Here is a 19670-nt window from a genome sequence, read left to right as displayed (position 1 = left end):
AAAAAAAAAAAAAAATTAACTTAGAAAAAAAAGAAAGATCTTTTATGACTCCGATACGGGGAATCGAACCCCGAGCTGCCGCGGAACTTGCTTTCATTTTCTGAAAGGCGGCGATGTTAGCCGTTACACCATATCGGATTTGATGAAAAGAATGTTGCGTTCTTACTTATATAAACCAGTATAAAACTTGAACCCTAATTGGTCTTGTCACTGACTGAGTATATATCTCTTTTGAAAGGCTATTCGTGTGATGTTGAGGTTCTTTCTATAAGCGTGCAATATGTTTTAATGAGATCACCACCTTTACTGAATTGTAGAGTTTTAGGGTATAGGGGCCCTGACATGTCGCACATCTATCATTGTTGTTGTAGTATATATTTTTTATTATTGTCGCCATGGAATATGTCATATGTTTGCTAACCATTGTCTGTTAGTCAAAGCCTTCCAGCGACAAAATAAAGGCAAAAAGCTCTGTTTAGTGCTACATGAAAGGTGTTGAAACCAATGTAACAAACCTAGCACATATGAAAGCTTGATCAAATCTTGCCGTCAAACAGTTGCATCTGCTCCTGTTTCCTGGACACTTCACGTGCCAGAATACTATTCTTTATATATCTTATACAGGATCTTGCAAAAGGCAATGAATGATTCACGGAAGAAACTAAAGTTAGTTTCTGTGATGACCTGTATATCACGTGGTTGGGCAGGCCTACTTCCCACACCACAATCCTTGTACGATAGTGTTTCTCCTCCCATAGTTGAATTCAGTTGGAAATGCTACCATATCAAGTTATATACCGTGGAATAGCTATCTATGAATGAGCAGTCATCACCGCTTCTAGTCTCTTTCTACCGGTTCGAGTAATAGGTAAAGGTGAGTATTGGGATACCGCTGATGTTGAAAAGGTTCAACCACCTCATGCTCGTTCATTTTTACCGCGCCCTGAACTTATCCATATATGAAGATAGGGATGCTGCTGTCTAGTCATGCCCAAACCCTCCAACATTGAAGATGATCATGCTGAACCTTCTATGGTTTAGTTTATAATTCTAGATAGAATCCACGAGTGTAGGTTGTGACGCCGAGTTTTGGAAGCACCTACAATCATCCGCAATATCCGCAGCTGCGATCCTTCCCGGCGAGCAGCCGTGACAAAAAAATGGCTCTTCTTTTTGTTACGCTGATATCTTAACGATTGCATGCACAACACTGTTCTGAAAGCATACAACTATTTCTTCCAAAATCATGGCATGTCACATAGACTCTAGCGACCATATTGTATTATAAGGGCACGTAGAGACCTCCACACAAGGATTTCAATTTCGATCAATGGCGTATTACACACCCATTTACATATATGAGTCCATATAACTGAACAATGGACTTGAAGGCTATACTACTCCCCGTAAAAATTCCATGACATACACTACCAAATTATTTCCAATCCCTAGTGCCTAGTGTCAAGTCGTAAATAGTCTAAATATAGCTAGTCATCTATTGCTGTATAGTGATCTGATCAATTTACCTCATGAAGCCTAACTGGAGGTGGGCTAGTGCGGACTCTAGTGGTAGGGATTGCACTGTCCCGAAGTGTTGACCATGGAAACATATTCCGGGAAGTACTGTACGGTACACGATTACGGTGCATCTAAATTCCAGATCGTGAAGCATCGCTGTTATGGATATCTTCTACCTGCCTTTCGATATACCAGTCGATTTGTTTCGAAGAGTCACCCATTTGACCCCAAGCTTCAAGTCCTACACACGCTTTGCAAGACCAAGCTAGAGTGAGACAACACGATAGCGTGGATGATGTTGGCCTTCATATGAGAGCAGCCAGTCCTGCTGGGCTGCTGAACTGCCGAGTTGACACGATAGATGTCGCCGCAACCACATCAACAATACAATATGGAGGCTACCGTGGCCCAACAGGCCCCCACAATGACCAGTTGCGACTATCTAGTACCAATACAAAACAGGCAACGAAGTCTAGAGTAGCCTCACAGCCTCTTCTTTTAGCTCCCACGTTATACTGGGTGTTCCTTTCACAAAGCCTAAACCACGGGAAGTGGAACAACAGCTACTTGTACATACCTGCTACTATTCAGAAGCGTTGGGTAAGCTTTCACTGAGGCCCCCCCACCAAAGCTACCAGTTACTGGCCATATTTGTCAGTACATGTCTGCTTTTCCCATCTAGTCTTATCCACAGAGCCTTCTGTTTCTAAGCTAGTATTGTTCAAGGCTGGCCCATTAACAGACCACCAAGCTCTGGGTTATTGAGTTATATTCCCAGTTGATCCACATTGCGTGAACCCTCTTCGTATATCGCATCGACAACGTGGGAGAGAAGCCTATACAAAGCAAGGGAAAGGGCGAAACTAGCAGGAATAGAGGACCATCCTGGCCCGGCGTCGGTGAGTACCTCTCAGACGGTAGCCTGAAGGGGCTGAGGGCTGGGAGGGGCATCATACAACAATGGGCCGATATCTAACGGCTCTTATATAGTTGATTACAGCATCAGAACCGAGTATTGAGAGATATAAAGGCAGGTTGGTATCTTCTAAGTTAATCTATCTCTACCAGTCTCAAAAATCCCAACAATCTCCTCTTCTTTCTCCTTATCGAGTTTTGCCTACATTCTTCTATCAAAATGAAGTTTACTTCTTCTTTGGCCCTGTTCTTCACGGCTTCCGCTTCCCTTGCTACCGCTTGGGAAATCTCCTGGTATCTGAGAGAAAACTGTAATGGCTGGTATTACTGAGACCAGTCCGGACGACAAGCAGGCCTATTGTCAGGACTATATCGAAAACTCGGACGTTAGATCTGCCCAATTCGAGGGAGGCAAATGACAAGGTTCAACTTCTATAAGAACGATAAATGCACCGGAAATGGGCTTGGCGCTGTGAACAATGGATGCTCCAAAAACCAAGGCTACACAAAATCCTTCGTGACAGTGAGTATAAGAAGAAATGGTTTACTTGCGGGACCAAAGACTGATACGGGTCAATGTTGTTAAACACCTTCGAGGAACGAAGGTCTGGACAGCGACTGGGACAAACAGAGAGAGTTATCTTACAGGGTTGGACACAGTTTTGGCTGCCTATAGCTGACATGGCGCTGTATTGGGCTCATGGTTTTCTGTACGGTAGCACCTATAGCTGAGGAGAGAACTTCAGAACGATGTTGTTCATGAGATAACCGGGGCTTGGTATGCCTGGAGCTTCATCCAGGGCTTCGCGTATTAGTTATCTAGGTAGCTATGCGTAGGCCAAGTACAGATCTCGAACCACAGTTTACTGGTGTTCACAGTATAACTCCCAACGCAATTTCGAAGAGCTCTCAAGAGATTCGAAGCAACAAGTAACATATAATGAGACCAAGTTGCTAACCAAATTAAATCGGGAACCCAACCTGTGCAGCAGATAGTTGGTAAGTCTCATCAGATATTTAGAATAATAGCAGCATGGTATTGTGATATTGCGAGACAGGGAGGAGAGTGACTATATTGTGTATGAAGACGGGAGTGGAATAGTTAAAGCTAGTATCTGGACTTCACTCATGTAGTTAAAATTGCCTAAGAATTTTCAATCAAATCCGATATGGTGTAACGGCTAACATCGCCGCCTTTCAGAAAATGAAAGCAAGTTCCGCGGCAGCTCGGGGTTCGATTCCCCGTATCGGAGTCATAGAAGATCTTTTTTAACCAAATTAATTTTTTGGTAGAATTGATGAACTAATTAGCTACTATGGAGTAGCATGTGGCAGAATTTTCTTTTCTTTTTCCTCTTTAGAAAGGTAACCGATATCTTAACGTCAGCCTATAAGAGAACTTTACGAAATATTGTTAGAGGCTTTACAAGCTACCACCATATAACTCGGAAAAGTAGATCCTGTGTTCAGGGAAGGACTGTGCCAAACAGCGACTGGTGCATCGTCCGTGTCATTAGGTCATCGCTGCTGATCGGAGCGGATGAACGAACTTCACTCCAATTGGGCCTATATAGCCTGTAGGAGCAGACGTGATATCTATAGTAGGAAACTTATACACATCAACCCTTTTCCAGGATTTCATAGTTTGGACTCATCTTGACCATCACTTACAACTCCTCAAATATAATCATCATGAGATCCAACCCAGAGAGAGAGAGATTTTCCCCAGCTGAACGGGAAAGTCATCCTGGTAACAGGATGAGGAACAGGGGAGGAGACTGTGGGGTTGGACGGAGGACTAGATATCCTCGGATGCCTTCGGCGCAGGGAGTAGGTGCTAGATAAATCTTGAATAATGGAGCACGTTGCTAGGTATTTTTGATATACATGGACCAGTGCATGTAGGATTGGGAAATTATGGAACAATGTCGCTATTTTCTGGTAAGCCTCCTAGCAAAAACATGGTGACTGCGAATCGATACGACCGACTATGTACATAACTAGGAACATATCAAGACCCTCTACTGCGCGAAGAATCCGGGTGCTATTTCTCAACATTTATTTAGGACATCTACAACGTACGATCGTGCCCAAAATGCTCTATCAAAATGTTTTATTATATATATCCACTTAACTGCAAATTCGCCATCAAAGCCTCGCTCCAGCCTCCAAAATCCATAGCCCATGTCTATGTAGACTGGAGGCTTTCTGGTTTATATGGAGAGCCTCTTCCTTCTTTTATAAAGAAACGATTCTGATGGCTTACCTTGAGAATATAAAGAGCTGACTGTTGCAACTTATAGAATTGGCCAGGTACATCTGGACAGATTGGTTGCCCAGGTGCTTGGACGGCGTCATATCATTGCGTAGAGAGGACTATCAATAAACAACACGAAGAAGAAACCTATGCACTCTATGAAATATGCTCGTATATCCTGTAATCTATGATTCTACAGAGGGATTTCTTAACTATTTCTCTGCAATCAAAGTCTTCCGGAGAAGTAAGAGAGAATGAGGCAAAGTGCTCCGTTAGTTCCTATCTTTCTGGCATTTACTCGACTCACAAGAGCCTTTACTGACTATATATTCTATGCAGAGATATGCTTAGAGCTTTTTCATGAATTTTTTTATAGTACCTGAATATGCTCCTTAGCATTTAAATTGTTGTTGGCATGTATACCTTCTTTTTAGGGCTTCAGGACGAAGCCCTTGAATACCAGCAGACGAGGAACCAGAGTCATAGTATGAACTATAGGTTGGACTTTCGTCCATGTAACTCGACATAGGAGATAAATGGATAGACTCCCAAATTCTTCTTAACCAGAGAGCCAAATAATACAATATGTGTTCAGAAAAAGAAAAAAGTCAGGGGATAGAGAGCACGGACCACTTTTAATCCATCCCTGTGTTAGGCGAATTGCGTTACCCTCTTTTCTTTACGGGGTTTCCGAAGAGAAATGGTCTCAAATTCTGAGGATGTGGAATGTTTTTTTATTTTTTTATTTTTTTATTTTTTATTTTTTATTTTTTTAGAAAAAAGAAAAAAGCAGTCCACTGCTTACGGCCCTGTGGAAGAAGCACAGGAGCTATCCTCGGACAACGCTGCCTTAGCTCGTAGTGAAACCAGAGCCAGCGAGGCCATACTATATTCTGTATTTTCAAAGACCCAGAAGATATACATAGTTTTTTGTGCGTCATGGGCTGTTTTCTTCTCGCCTGTGTCTTCGCAGATTTACTTTCCAGCGTTAAATACTGTAGCTCATGATCTGCATGTCTCGAGTGCCTTCATCAATCTGACCCTAACAAGTTACATGGTATGATCCGCAATCTTCTCTTTTCACTCATATTTACCATGGATTAACAGCTTACGAAAACAAGATCTTTCAAGGACTGTCGCCCATGTTCGTTGGCGACTTTGCAGACAAAGCAGGCCGACAACCAACCTACGTTGGATGTTTTATCCTATACATAGCAGCCAATATTGGATTTGCGCTGCAAAACAGCTATGCCGCACTTTTAATCTTCCGTTGTTTGCAAAGTAGAGGAATTAGCACCTCTATTGCGCTCAGCTCGGGGGTGGTGTCGGATGTTGCAACTGCCGCAGAGCGGGGTTCATATATGGGGTTTGTGATGGCTGGGACGCTAATGGGGCCCTCCGTTGGTCCAGTGATCGGAGCTCTGCTAGCACAGTATCTAGGATGGAGAGCTATATTCTGGTTCTTGACAATATTCGCGGGGTGCCTTCATCGTCCAGCTCCTACTTTTCTTTCCCGAGACAGCCCGGAGAGTGGTCGGCAGCGGCTCGATTCCGCCTCCAATATGGAACCTCTCACTGATTAACTGGTACCCAAGAAGGACGGAAGAACAGAATGCACACAATATTTCAGAAAGGCCACACAGGATCAGCTTTCCAAACCCTCTCAAAACACTCTCCATCATCTTCAGAAAAGACACCAGCATGATCCTCCTCTCAAACGCCATTCTCTTCGCTGGATTCTACGACGTCAGCGCCTCAATCCCCGCAATATGCAAAGACATACAACCTAACCGAGCTCCAATTTGGCCTCTGCTATATCCCCTTCGGTCTCGGCGACACAATCGCCTCAATCATCTCTGGTAAAGCCCTAGACGACAACTACCGGCGTCTAGCAAAACGACCCGGCTTCCCTCTCCACGGAACTCGTCCCAGGGAGATGAGAGGTTGCCCCGTTGAGAAAGCCCGTCTCCAATTTGCCTTCCCTCTGCTGACCATAGGAAGTCTCGCCGTGACTGCATTCATATGGGTGCTGTATTTCCGTGTTCGTCTGGCCGCTCCCACGACGATCCTATTTGGGATGGGGTTGGGATTAACCGGAGCTTTCAACATGGCTAGTACGTTGCTTGTAGATCTGTATCCAGCGAACACGTCTGCGGTGACGGCGGCTAATAATCTTGTTCGTTGTCTGCTTGGTGCTGGGGCTACGGCTTTGGTTGATCCTATGTTGAATGCTATGGGCTGGGGTTGGTGTTTTACTTTCATTGCGTTAGTTATGTTGGCTGTGGCGCCGTTATTGGGGGGTGGTTGTTAGTTTTGGTCGCCGGTGGAGAGAGGGGTGGTTGGTGATACCTCAATCTGATGATTTGGGGAATCGTAGGGTGATATATTATCGTATTAGGCTATAACTGTATATTGTGTTCTGGAGACTTTGACCTGACTAGTGGGGTGTTTGTGTGGGCTTTGTAGACTTGGGTGTTGGATTATCTAGGTGTATATAGCATGCAATTCTTGATAATAGGGACTCATCAAGTTGAGAAAGAACACCCTAAGTTGAAAAGGTGTGACCCGCAAGGAGAAAGGAATAGGATATTACAGAGAGGAAGGAAGAAAACTTTAGCTGGCAGAGACCTATACGTATATTTTTAGAACATATGAACTAATATAAGTATATAAATTAGGGAACAAGAACTAATCCAAAAAGCACCCACGCCAACCGATTTTCTGTCTATCATGGCCAAAACAAAACCCGGAAGTCAAATACAACAGACACAAGAAAGACATACAAAGAAAAGAAACAATCCCAGCCGCTGCTAATGACAATAAATATCTCATCCATTACTCGCTAAATCCGACCAATCCAGATCATATCGTGACATCCCAGATGCAAGAGAAGACTCAATGTGAAGGGAACTGACCAGAGAAAGAAATATAGAAAGATAGTATGTGACGCCAATATATAAAGAGAAGACAGAAAAGATAGACATAGACACGCTGAAATAACACGACCAACTCGCTTGCTGCGTGACCATAATGTAATACATATAAAACCGATCAGAGACAGAAAGTGACCAAAGGAAATGGGGATATTTGAGTATATACGGAGGTTTAGAAACTGAAAAGTCCGCTGCGCTTCTTTCCGAGCGGATAGACGACTAAAGCGGCCAGGAAGAGACCGACGGTAAAGCCAATTGCGACCTGGACCATCCCGTATCCGATATCGAAGACGACTCCGTGGAATTGGTCATTGCTTTGCGGCATGGTCATGTTTTTGGCTGCGTCCATGAATCCCTGTGTGCCATTGGACACCACAGAGTAAGGTGTGATTTTGTTGGTGATTTGTTCTGCTGACGCGATCCCAGAGATTAAAGATCCACTGGCTGCAAGCCCCGATGGCACAAGAACGAAGATAGCGGGTAGCATCGCCGCGGCTGCGAATCCATGTCGCAGTCGACTGTAGAGGTTTCCCATGACGCCAATCACGAAGGCGCCCAAGGCGTTGGATACCTGTGTACTTGAGTAGAATCGCTTAGAGCCGAAGTAGTTGGTTACATAACCCGCAAATGCAATGACAATCATCATCGGCATTTGCTTCAACTTGGCATGGTTGACAAGGGCGAGGCAGACAGTGAAAGGAATGACAAAGGGAAAACGTTGGAGGTATTCATTTGTGATTGGGCTGGCCGGACATGTATAATCGGAGGATGCATCGCCGTCTAAAAGCCCGTAGACAGCGGTGCCAATTGTGATACCAAACCCAAGGAACAGAGAGTAGATGATAGCGTAAACCATGCGGACGGAGCCCGCAACGATACTGCGTGATTGTAACTCTAGGCTGGCGCACAGCACCATATACCCAGGAAGGATGAGGGCAATTGAGGATTGCGCTAGGGCTGAGAAGCAGAAGAGGCGCTCCCCATTGTAGCGAATACTACCAAAAGCTCTAGCTAGGAAAGAGGTCAAAACCGCTGCCGAGATCTCGAAAACATTGGAGTACAGATGGGAGCGGGGAGCAAGAACGAGCTGGAGTATACCCAGGAGACATCCTAGTACGAAAGCAATGGGCATATCAATGGGGCGGGCGTTGAAGGCAAACGGTCCAACGCTGGCGCTGGCGCACCCGTGGACCAAAATGAGGAACCAAACCGGATATCTGTCAGGCCTCTTCATGATCTCCTCTAGCCGCTGTGTGGCCTCCTCGACACCGATAACATCGTGGATCACCTCCTTGTAGATCTGATGCACGTCTGATAGTCGACCCAGGTCAACACCCTGGTGGGAACGGACCAGCTTCACTTCAGTAGTGTGTGTGGAAGCGTCATCGAAGGAGATGATCATGCAGCCCGGCATGTACAGGAATTGACCGTCAATCTCTAGAACGCGCGCAGACATTCTCATATACTCCTCTAATCTATGTGTAGGCGCCCCGTATTTCATCAATGCGCGGCAGAGCAGGAGCAAATACCGTTGACGTGAGAGGAGCTCGGCGATATGAACGGTGATCCGGATTTCGTCCTCCAGCTGTGGCTTGCCCATCCGTTTAGGCACGCCGGGAATAGCACCACTGCTTCGCGAGCGCTTGAGCATCGCAATCGGAGAGCTAGAAGAGTTCTTGGCCGTCGAGCCAGAGAGAGATATGCTAGATTGGTTTGGAGATTTCTCGTACCACTTCCTTGGTCGCTGAGGCTTCCAACCCGGGTCCGGGGACAAGCCTCGCCCACTAAACCCTCCCGAGCTGCTTTGGCGTGAGTGGCCATATCGGCCTCGCGAATAGTTGAGCTGAGAGGGCTGGTCGTAGAGCTTCAGGAGGGTAGAAAGAATGCCACCGCGATATTGAGCTGGTCGTTCGACGTATGTGTCGGGATCCCTCTCCTCAAGTGGAGTGACCGGAGCAGAGCGGAGTCCGGGAGAGGGAGCGCGGATCCGGGTGAAGAAGTCAAAATCCTTTCGAGTCATTTGGCGCACGAGTTGATGAGCTTCCGCAGTGCGTGTTGATTGTCGCTTATCTATGAGATTATCCTCATCGTCGGAGAAAAAGTCGTATTGCTTCTCAGGAAGGCTTATCATAGGGATCTCGTCACCGTCCTCAGAGGGTAGCGCCACTTCCGTAGGTGTGGACGCGATTGATGACGGCAGACTCGACCGAGGACTTGGCTTCGGAGATTTTGAGGAGCGGCCAAGGAGGGATGCCAGCCTCTGGGCTCTCTCCTGTGCGGAGTAGATGGCTCTCCCCTTCTCATAACTGACCTCATTGTCCCCAGTGACCCCAGGGGAGCTAGCTCGTGAGTGGACCGTCCGGCCTGTGATACCCGTTGGCGAGCTACCGCTGATATCAACCAAGGGAAACGATTGGGGGTCGACGGGTGCTTTCTCCGTCGAGGGAATGCTGGCAGTGGGTAATGGCTTCTGCGGCAATGATGAACCCCTTCCATCAAACCGGATCTCTGACGTCGATCCGGAGGGGACTTCGCCAAGACCATACTCGCTCACAGTGAACTTAACGCGATTGGTGTTCTTAAGAATGCCGGCATTCCGATGCCTGCCCTGTGCTCCACGCTGGTCCATCGATCGGTCCTGAAGGCCTTCATTATTGGGCGATGGCAGAGGGGATACACGCGGCCCTTCAGAGGATCTGCTTGCCCCTCCAGGTCCTTCAGTGATACTCGAACGTCTGGAGGGGGCCACCGGTAGATCAAAATAACCACCGGCCATTTTGGGCTCTTTACGTGACTCTCCAGAGAGAACCCAAGCAAATTCTTTGACTCGTTGTGTTACCTTTTGTTTTCAACGCCTGTTTCGCTTGTTTGACTATCCTCTAGCTTGGTTCTTTCTCTCGTTCATGCCTGTTTTTGCTCAACGTCGAGCCAGCGACTGTAGTAAGAGCTGATTGAGCGCAATTACGTAGCCTAGCGACACAGTTAGAGACATCTGTTCTGGATTGCATCCCCAGGGGAGGGGGTGGTTGGCGAAGAACCTATCGATGAACCTACCTAATGGAATTTCGTGCTAGGGAGAGCTGTTGAGCACAGACCGGATGACCTGTGTGTAGCGGTACTTTGGACACAACCACCGGAAGGGAGCAGTCGGATAGATAGGAAGGAAGGGATAGAGGTACCCGCTACAAGGAATGATAGTACGTCACGGCGACATGGTTCTGATATTGGTAGGGTTATCTGCAAGATATAAGGAGAAAGAAGGAAGGAGTCCTGATCGGGGTATCAGTGCTTCCTTTTTTAACCCTTAGTGCAAGTGATTCGGGGACCCGCGTCGAAGAGATCAAGGAAAGGAGTTATTTGATATATGGGTATCCGTATGAAGACTAAAATATCCAATCGCCGAGTTTGGCCGATCGTATAAAAATATTGAATCGTGCGCAATCTGTTGTCAAGCCCGTGTCGCAGTAACCTGAACGGAATAATATTTAAGATTTTTCTCTTTCTTTCTTTCTTTCTTTCTTTCTTTTTTTTTTTTGGAAAAAAAAGTATGTTTTCTGATAGTCGGGGCGTTAGGGGGGATGCTGGCGAGAGGGGAGGAGTTTTTGTATCAAATTGCTGCAAGGTCTTCGCCACAATGATAAATCACCGGGGAGGTTTGATATTAGTGACAAATTTGACAGATGAATCACCGACTAGGAAAACCAAAAACAACAAAAAAAGTTCAATCTTTGGTGCTTAAAAGGATCCAATTGTCTAGCCCCTCTTTCCATGGCGTCAACCGTCAGGAGATTTAGGGTAACAAAATCAAAGCAAAGAAAAAAAAATAAATAAATAGAAATGAGGGTGACACCCAACACCCAATCCCAATGGACTAGAACGATGCTCAGTCATGATCAAAGCTCTTGCGACTATCTTGGCTGCGACCACGGTCGACAACGCTGGTTCCACGGGGTCCACGATGGTACCACAAGTGGCCAAAGGGGAGTCACATTGGGTCTTTGATGGGAATTGATCCTCTTTCGTTGTTCTATGATCTCTTCATTTGTATTTCTTATTCTCCGATTTTCTTCTTTCTCTAATATATTCTCTTCTCGCCTTGTTTTCCGCTTTCCCAGTTGAGATTTTGTCCTCTATATCTTTGGTTGTGTGGTTGGAAATATTTAGAAAACCTGAACTGGGTTGTTATCAAGTCTCCACCGGTAGAACAGTCTCGATCATCCTTCTGGAACCTTTAGAGCAGAGAATATCAATGGTTCCACTGGCGTTAGTGGAAGAGGAGGACTGAACTCAATGTTAGTCAGATCCTCCTTTCCTTTCTTTTTCTTTTTCTTTCTGATTTTATCCTAGGAGGCAAAAACCGGAAGTGGATCCGAAGGAACAAGTTTATGAGATAGAACCTTTTCCTTTTTAGCGCCCGTACCGGACCGTGAGGGAGATACCCAAGGATAAGAAAAGTGACCCACGAAAGGTTCGGTCGGTCTGGACACAGAGTTCTGGTTCGGAAGGCAGTAAGGCTGTGCGAATGACCACTTTGTATTTTTCCCCTTTCTTTTCTTTTTTTCGGCTACCCGATGTTTTGACCCAGAAGCCGATAGCCCTTCTGGGAACGCCGACTACGTGAGCGCTAATGACGAAGCTTGTTAAGTCTTTATCTCCTATCACACAATCTTGATTATCGGGAGGAAATTTTCCAAGCGGTGGGGACCGGGAGGTGATAGTTCAGGACTTACGCAGCTGTCCATCGTCGTCATCACGTGGCGAAAAGAAAATGATAAAAGAATCCTTGTTTTTTTCAGAGGCAGATAATAAAATTAATAGGTTAGGGGTGAGAGAGATAGGGGAGGCAGGAGAACAGAGGAGGGGCAGAGTGGAGGAGAATTTTAAGAGGTGAGGTTGGGATTGAATTGATTGGATATCAAAAGCAAAAAGCGAATGCCGGTTACGAGTACGTTCTTCCCCTATCAGCGATGGCCGGCCACCCCTGTGTGCAGATGGAGCTGTCCCTGATGATCAGCTCCAACGACAATAGCCTAAACTAGAAGTGATGGATTTGCTGCTGATCAGCTCTCTTGATTTAAATATGCACGGGTCACCTTCGGGTCTGTGATTCTATCGGCTCGTCGGATTGGGTGTTCCGCCAGGTTACCTCCATTAATTTCTGCCCAATCCCTTCTTTTTTCGTACATTTCTTTCTTAGTCCAATATCACATTGAAAAATAATCCATATTACTTGTAGTCATACAAGAGAACCTCGTGGCGGAAGAATTTCCATCCGAACTGATGACTGAAACCGTTTCAGAGTCGGACTCTTCCATTACGAATCATGCTAAACAAGACGAGAGGTTTAAATTAGAATAGGCTAAGTTCCTGTCAGCATGGGACTCAGGGTTTCAGGCAACATCTCCTTGCTTGGAGCTCAAGCGATCATGGTCCACTCGGCTTCATCATCACGCAGCCATGCTTCGTTTGATTTGTTTCATGCGTCCGAATGATTTTCATGATTAACAGAAGCAGGCCCCACATCCGTATTCCATAATTATCTTTGTTGTTAATATTAGCGAGCGAGTTAGATAAGCTCGCTCCTTGAAGAACGTACATACTATGATGATTGATCACAGCCTAGTGGAGGAATACTACTACATATGTTATGTACAGTAATGTGGAGTATCTGATATTAAACAGAGGTCCAGATGCAGTACAGCCAACCTGGCGATCCCTCGCACAACACAATAATCTAATCTAGCTGCCTATCTATAGCTTCGCTTTCATGATATAAACATGCCAATCCAGATACCAAGTTGCGTGGCAGGATGTTACACGGTGTCCTGAGGAGAGACTGCCTTGACCGTTTGTGATAGATGTTGGTATCTAAGCCTTGGTATGCATGAAGCCCGCCTTGATTTGCTTCTTAATTTTTGCCCCTTCTTTTCTCTGTTTATCACTGTAAGAATCCTACATAACAAGGTGCTGACTGCGTAGCAAAGGCTGTCGATCTATCTATCTTCTTGCCCTGTCCCCTCCATCAATACCCCTGACTATCCTATCATTACTAAAACTGTAGATATACCGAATGCCGTGTAACATGACGCATTCCGTTTCCATTGCTGTCCGACTCAAGGGCAGATCCCGGGGGATAGCTGTGTAACCTGTTATAATGCAGGGGCCAATACTGAAATCCCGTCTCGCAGCGGGGGGAATGCCAAGTCGGGACGGCATGTTGCTCTTGGGTGTCCAACAGGAATATTTCTTCGTAGGCTCAGAGAAATTGTGGGGTTGAGGGATGATACAGGACAGAGAATTGTAGAGCGATGTTGCTTTGAAGAAGTATTCAAACAAATAAACCTTCTATCAAGTATGCATTCTCCTTGCTGACTACGACGACTCATGATAGTAATCGGTTCGGTGGGGATATTCATGCTATATCTGGAACAGGTGGATCTGAGCCTATTTCCTCATATTCTGGTGATACTGTCAGCTGACATGGATGACTTTAGGAATAGGATGGACATTATTCATCAGATTCACATTCAGGTTCATATGCTACTAATGGGTTGTGTATAATGTGATGTAACCTTTGACCTTTACAAATAAGTCGGCATAGTAAGTTGCATTCATGACAATAAATCCCATTTTCGCGACAGTCATTTTTAAACAATGATCAACTGATTAGACAATTAAAGTTAAATAATAGTGATAAAAAGAATAAAATGGATTCGCCCCAAACTGAGCCAAAAAAAAGGTATATATATAAATCTATGACTCAACGACAAAATCGACCGCCACCAGCGACTCATCGGATCATAAGCACTAACGATAATTGAATACTACCCAGGTACCAGCCAAGTGGTACCATCGACCTGGGTAAGCAAGGACGCGAACCAGGTAACTTGATAAATATCTATCCATTCTATAGTGGCCATCGAATAATAAGCGACGAGGTCCGACTAAAATCGACTAACGGTACCTAGATCCACTCATCCACCCACGCACCCAATATTCGCAGAGTTTTATACTCCCGTAGGCCTTCTAGATCTTTTGCCGCCCCAGTCAATTCAGGTCAGCTGGTCTGCAAAGATAGCTGGATAATAAACCGATGAATCAATCATGCTGGAAAAAGAAAGAGGCGATCGCCTTCACATGGGAGCTATATGAAGCAGGACTGGTAGAATTTTTTTTTTCTCCTCTTCCGGCACCCCCGATAAGCTAACCCTAGTTGACTCCATCCGCATTGTTGGCATTATCAACCTATACTTTGTGCAGAGGTTCCAGTGTGCACAATTCAGAAAATTATGAATATCAGTAGACTACTCTAGACCGATATTCCTGTTGAAGTCGCTATCGCATCCACAATTACAGAAGCGCCAGCGACATGTTACATTCCCAACCAACTTCACCAAACATATATTTCCGAACAGTAGTAATTCTGAAATCCGTGCACCGACCTAAATTAGTTTACTAGAACCCACCCAAATTCCTTGTTGGCGATCACTAGCGCCTGGAAGCACCCTCCTGAAAAAAGTCGATGCGCCATGACCTATAGCTGTAGCAGCTAGTTAACCAATTTCTAACAAGGCACAGGACCAAGTCATATCGACCTGTTCATGTCCCACGTGGAAAGAAAAAGAATCAATTAACGTGGTCTGTGCAATTGTCTGAAACCATTATTGCCTAGGAGACCGCCGTCATGGATTATCCTCAATTTCGGGAGTAGTTGTCCTTTGTGGGTATAAATGCTACATATGAAGCTACAAATCAAGCACTAGGCCCCATCTACCACTCTATTGTTTCAGTCGAACATGATGGTGTATTGCTGCCCAACTATTAATGATACCTCTTTAATTCCCGCGCGCACACGGTCAGTGCTTGCGATCTAGCATCTGCTAATTTCCCTGCAGAATCACGGAATCGCGCCGTGCATGATGCAGACTTATCACGCCGATTTTCAAATTCCCGAATTCAGGCCGAATCTCACCTTTGCCCCCGGCCCGAGAGAGCTACAGTGAGACGGTTTGCCCAACCCCGAGAGGTGTACTTCGTCTGGTCAGCGGTCAACGGTCTGGTGATTCTCGGAATCTACCGGGATTCGGATGTATGCTAGTGTGTATGTTTAACTGCGCTCATTGTTTTGCTGAGTGTCGATCAATACTATCTAATGGTGTATTAATTTAAACCCCATATGTAGATCAGAGTACAGCTTGTCGGCCTACTTTAGTTTATACTATTATCCATCTGCATATGATTCAGGTTTGCGCAATCTTGGCTGCATGTTGTAGCCGTCTCAGGGCCCCCATAATGATTATTCCAGGTTTTATCGCTTGAAGAGGGGTACCGACAAAGTCTTCGCAGGATGCAGGTTCTAGCCCTTATATCGCTGTTCTTCAACGTCCCTCACACATGAAAACCAATGGGTTCTTGACCATCTGAATTATTCCACCCACCGCTTGATACCCGACAAGTATCAGGATTCCTTCCTCCGAGGAACAGAAAAGAGAGGACGAAAAATTTTACCTACTCCCGGTCCACATGATGGAAGTATCCGCCTAACGGTGATATGTAGACTACTACATTCCGATCTAAAATACAATAATACATCTACCTACACGCGTTATGCGCAGTTATCGTTGCTCGCTGTATACCTTTCGATTTATTTAAATAGAGAAGCCCGGTTTGCCCGGAGATTACTTGTGAATGGATACATACCCGGCGGAGGATTTGCGAATCAGGGTTCGGTTGGTTTTTATGTGGGATGATATCATGCGTACAGTTTGATGCTGGCACTTTGCGCACCTAAGGAAAAATATACATGATAAGGCCTGGAATCGAACTTTGTGCCTAGGTGTCTGTCAACGAAAGGTTGCCTCTCTGATTTGTTCTCAAATCAATGCACTTTGTGCTTTAGTCTGGGATGCCTGTCTGTCCCCGCCTTCGACGTATTTTGCACAAACTACCACTTCAGAACTTGCAAGATATATACTAATACGGTTTTTTAATTGTCGAGACTAAGAGGATATGAAAAATCCGAATCATTTCCCATAAGCATAGTCTATCTCTTTTCTGAAGTGAGCATAGATCTTTCTACGCTGGATCTTCTGTGCCGGAGTCAAGAAGCCCTAAGAAAAGAAGTCAACCCCAAACAAGAGCACAGAGCGCGCGGATTTCAATCAACTTACATTTTCCGGGTTCCACTCTTCATCAGACAACACAGCACCACATATAAGCTCAAAGCTCTTCAACCCACTGGATCTCCCCACATCTTGTAACTGTTTCGTAACAAGTGGCAACAGTTTATCGTTGGCTTGACCGCCATTGATCTCATGATCCGTTGCAAGAGTTCTCAACACGTCATTATTGGGAACAATAATGGCAATTGGGTTCACCTGATCCTCGGCTGCGTAGATGCAGACATTCTGGACTACGGTTGCAGTACGATAGATCGATTCGAGCTTTTCTAGAGCAAAATATTCGCCGTGGAGAGATTTGACGAGATTCTTCTTGCGGTCGATGATTTTCAGATGGCCGTGATGAGTAAACTCACCGACGTCACCTGTCCTGAACCATCCATCGGAGGTGAAGGCATTCTTGGTCTCGGACTCATTGTTATAATACTCGGTTGCTACGCTTGGGCCTCGAATTAGAATCTCGCCCCGTGGGGGATCGTGTTTTGTTGAGTAACCACCATCGACGTAGTCTACCAGCTTAATTTCAATAGAGGCGGGTAGTTCGCCGAGCGAATCGGGATCCCATGCTAATGGATCATTGATGGCGCCCATGCCACATGTCTCGGTTAGCCCGTATCCGTTGATCAGGGGAGCGATGGCCATGGAAAGAAAGACTTGGGTACCCCTAGCAATCGGCCCGCCGCCATTCATCATGACTCGCAGTCGTCCGCCGGCTGCTTGTTTGATAGCTTTGAACACTAGGGCATCGAGAAGAGGAACGCCGGGAAGCCGCGAATTGAGTACAACGGACTTGGCGTGTAGTGCGCTCCAGAAGAGACTTCTACTTATCCAGCCTTTCGCGGAAACCTTGCTGATGATGCCTTTCTTGACAGATTCCCAGACGGCCGGCACTCCCACAAGAATAGTTGGTCGGAACTCGTTGATGTCTCCCTTGCAGTTGCGGACGGAGTTGTTGGAAAGGGTCCTTGGACTGCCATAACCCATCGTGCTGCCCCAGTAGAGACACATGTTCTCGAATACAGATTCAATGATATGTGCTTGTGGGAGGTATGTGAGTATTGCATCTTCCGGACTGATGTGTTTGCCAACGACCGCGTTCATTCCGGCGACTGGGAATATGTAAGAGAGAGAACATCGTGATTAGGTGAACAAACTTACCTGCTGCAACCACCATACTGTGCGTTAAGCATACGCCCTTCGGCGGTCCTGTTGATCCTGATGTGTACATAATGCAACATAGGTCTTCTGGGGCTGGTGGTGATGGCTTAGTGGGAGGAGCATCCACTCCCATACGACGAAGCTCATCAAAGCTGATAACCTCGACATAGGGGAACTCCGATTGTAAGCCTTTAATGACATCCTCGCCCATAGGGGTTGTTGTGTTGTAGATGATATAGCGGAGGTATTTCGTATTCCTCAAAACCTTCGTAAGGAGGGGAAGAAGTAAAGGATCAAGAAAGATAGCCGTGCTCTCAGTCTCGTTCAAAGAATGTTGTAATCCCTCTTCGCCTAAGGAATCATACGCAGTTACAATCACAATCGACTGCGAGGCGGCTCCTTCACGCAGCAATTAGTAAGCTCTACGCAAAACCGAAGGTGCCATACCATGAGACATAGCTAACCAATGCAGACTTCCACACAGGCATTAGCTCAAATTTCTTGAAGGTTGTCTAGAAGTAGAAACACTCACCTGGTAGCTCCATAGAGATGAACCTTGCTCCCCTTTTCGACACCAAGCCGTCTCAGCCCACACCCCAAATCAAGCGCAAGCTGCTCATACTCTACAAAAGTCAAATAATTATACCCACTAAGCTCGTAATATGTCCAATTCTTGAGCACAGGATTCCCAGCCTTATCAGCTACTTTAGCTTTCTCTTGATGTACCCGGACTACCCGACGGGTACCAGCGGCTTTTGCATGTGCAAACTTTCTGGCTGCCCTCCGGACAATATCGTAGGTTGTTCGTACGCCTTCTTCAGGTTGAGTGAGTAGTTGATCTACCGCTGCAGGGGAGCGTCGAGGGATAGTTTCACAGGGACCTGGAACGGAGTCTGGAGCTTTTACTGTGAACGGGGGCTTTTTGCTCATGTGCGGGTAAAGGGTGTCATATTTTGGCGACATATTCAAGACATGCAGTGTATAGCACCGCTTCTAGTTGCCCATGTGGTGTGTGGTAAGTATAGTTCGATACACTGTTTCACATAAACAGACAGAACCAGGGCAAGGAGTGGTATTTCGTACTCACAAGTTGTTTCGGGGAGAGAGCCTTTAGAATGATCAATCGCAATATATGCTGCAAGGCCTTTGACTTAAAGTTCTTATGTGCTGGCTACTACATAAGTCGTGTGACTTTTAATAGCCTAGGCTCTTCTTTCGCCAAGAGTATAGGCCTAGCATTCACGCGACTTCCCGTAGGAGAGATGGGGTAGCTCAGCAAGAGTGCCGAGCCGGATTCGGCTCGGCTGTGAAGGACCTGCTATGATTCGTGGCTATAGCGTAGTGGGATCTGGGGTTCGTTGGTGCTGACACGGGGGTCTGAGCCACGCTGGGAAGACATGTTGGGGAAGAGTTCATCTCGAATAGTTAATGAATAACGAATACTAACCTGCCACGGGAGCGATGGTGGCGCACCCCTGATGTACCCTGAATTAACTACGAGGTTGCCGTTTGGAGCCCAGATAAGACATGTTGCGGTTCGTGATCAAACCTTTTTCCCTGAGACAAATGCGTAAGCTGTTCGATATTTGTACATCGAGTTTTCAGATGATTAGGTCTTATATTGAATTACGGAACCGGACTTATGAGAAGCACCTGCTTCTGGAATGCCGATTAATTTATCACTGAATCTTGGATCTACTAGCGACAACT

At 45.9% G+C, this 19670-nt stretch overlaps 3 protein-coding genes and 2 non-coding genes across 5 annotated transcripts; 2 read left to right on the top strand and 3 right to left on the bottom strand.

Moving 5' to 3' along the window:
• Positions 1-48: 48 nt before the first annotated feature.
• BDW43DRAFT_t209 lies at positions 49-138 on the bottom strand. Its single transcript has one exon. It is a non-coding gene; the product is annotated as a tRNA-Glu (tRNA).
• A 3458-nt stretch (positions 139-3596) lies between these two features.
• Positions 3597-3686, top strand: BDW43DRAFT_t210. The gene has a single exon. It is a non-coding gene; the product is annotated as a tRNA-Glu (tRNA).
• A 1589-nt stretch (positions 3687-5275) lies between these two features.
• BDW43DRAFT_303932 (major facilitator superfamily domain-containing protein) lies at positions 5276-7001 on the top strand (the record flags this gene model as incomplete). The annotated part of the gene is made up of 5 exons (XM_032045503.1): positions 5276-5297; positions 5509-5747; positions 5812-6170; positions 6220-6436; positions 6468-7001. The coding sequence occupies 5 exons, from the start codon at positions 5276-5278 to the stop codon at positions 6999-7001; spliced, it is 1371 nt and encodes a 456-aa protein (XP_031895290.1).
• Positions 7002-7699: 698 nt separating this feature from the next.
• On the bottom strand, positions 7700-10826 carry BDW43DRAFT_217806 (threonine/serine exporter family protein). The gene is made up of 2 exons (XM_032039357.1): positions 10678-10826; positions 7700-10593 (listed from the first exon to the last, which is right to left on the bottom strand). Exon 2 carries the CDS (start codon positions 10397-10399, stop codon positions 7796-7798), a length of 2604 nt encoding a protein of 867 aa, XP_031895289.1. The 5' UTR covers positions 10400-10593; positions 10678-10826; the 3' UTR covers positions 7700-7795.
• A 5884-nt stretch (positions 10827-16710) lies between these two features.
• BDW43DRAFT_291409 (uncharacterized protein) lies at positions 16711-19095 on the bottom strand. The gene is made up of 5 exons (XM_032043614.1): positions 19048-19095; positions 18493-18994; positions 18408-18433; positions 17961-18359; positions 16711-17911 (listed from the first exon to the last, which is right to left on the bottom strand). The coding sequence occupies exons 2-5, from the start codon at positions 18921-18923 to the stop codon at positions 16785-16787; spliced, it is 1983 nt and encodes a 660-aa protein (XP_031895288.1). The 5' UTR covers positions 18924-18994; positions 19048-19095; the 3' UTR covers positions 16711-16784.
• Between the last annotated feature and the right edge of the window lie 575 nt (positions 19096-19670).

The sequence above is a fragment of the Aspergillus alliaceus genome, assembly GCF_009176365.1.
Source record: "Aspergillus alliaceus strain CBS 536.65 unplaced genomic scaffold BDW43scaffold_65, whole genome shotgun sequence".
NCBI classification, from domain to species: domain Eukaryota; kingdom Fungi; phylum Ascomycota; class Eurotiomycetes; order Eurotiales; family Aspergillaceae; genus Aspergillus; species Aspergillus alliaceus.
Note: the sequence above shows the minus strand (reverse complement) of the source record. Positions and strands in the feature narration are given on the sequence as shown.

Excerpts from the sequence above, each read along its gene's own strand:
- BDW43DRAFT_291409 (XM_032043614.1), bottom strand. The coding sequence starts at position 18,923 with ATGTCGCCAAAATATGACACCCTTTACCCGCACATGAGCAAAAAGCCC. Across the intron at positions 18,360-18,407 it reads TTGGTTAGCTATGTCTCATG|GAGCCGCCTCGCAGTCGATT; the intron begins GTATGGCACCTT and ends TGCTGCGTGAAG. Across the intron at positions 17,912-17,960 it reads CAGTATGGTGGTTGCAGCAG|TCGCCGGAATGAACGCGGTC; the intron begins GTAAGTTTGTTC and ends ACATATTCCCAG.
- BDW43DRAFT_217806 (XM_032039357.1), bottom strand. The coding sequence starts at position 10,399 with ATGGCCGGTGGTTATTTTGATCTACCGGTGGCCCCCTCCAGACGTTCG.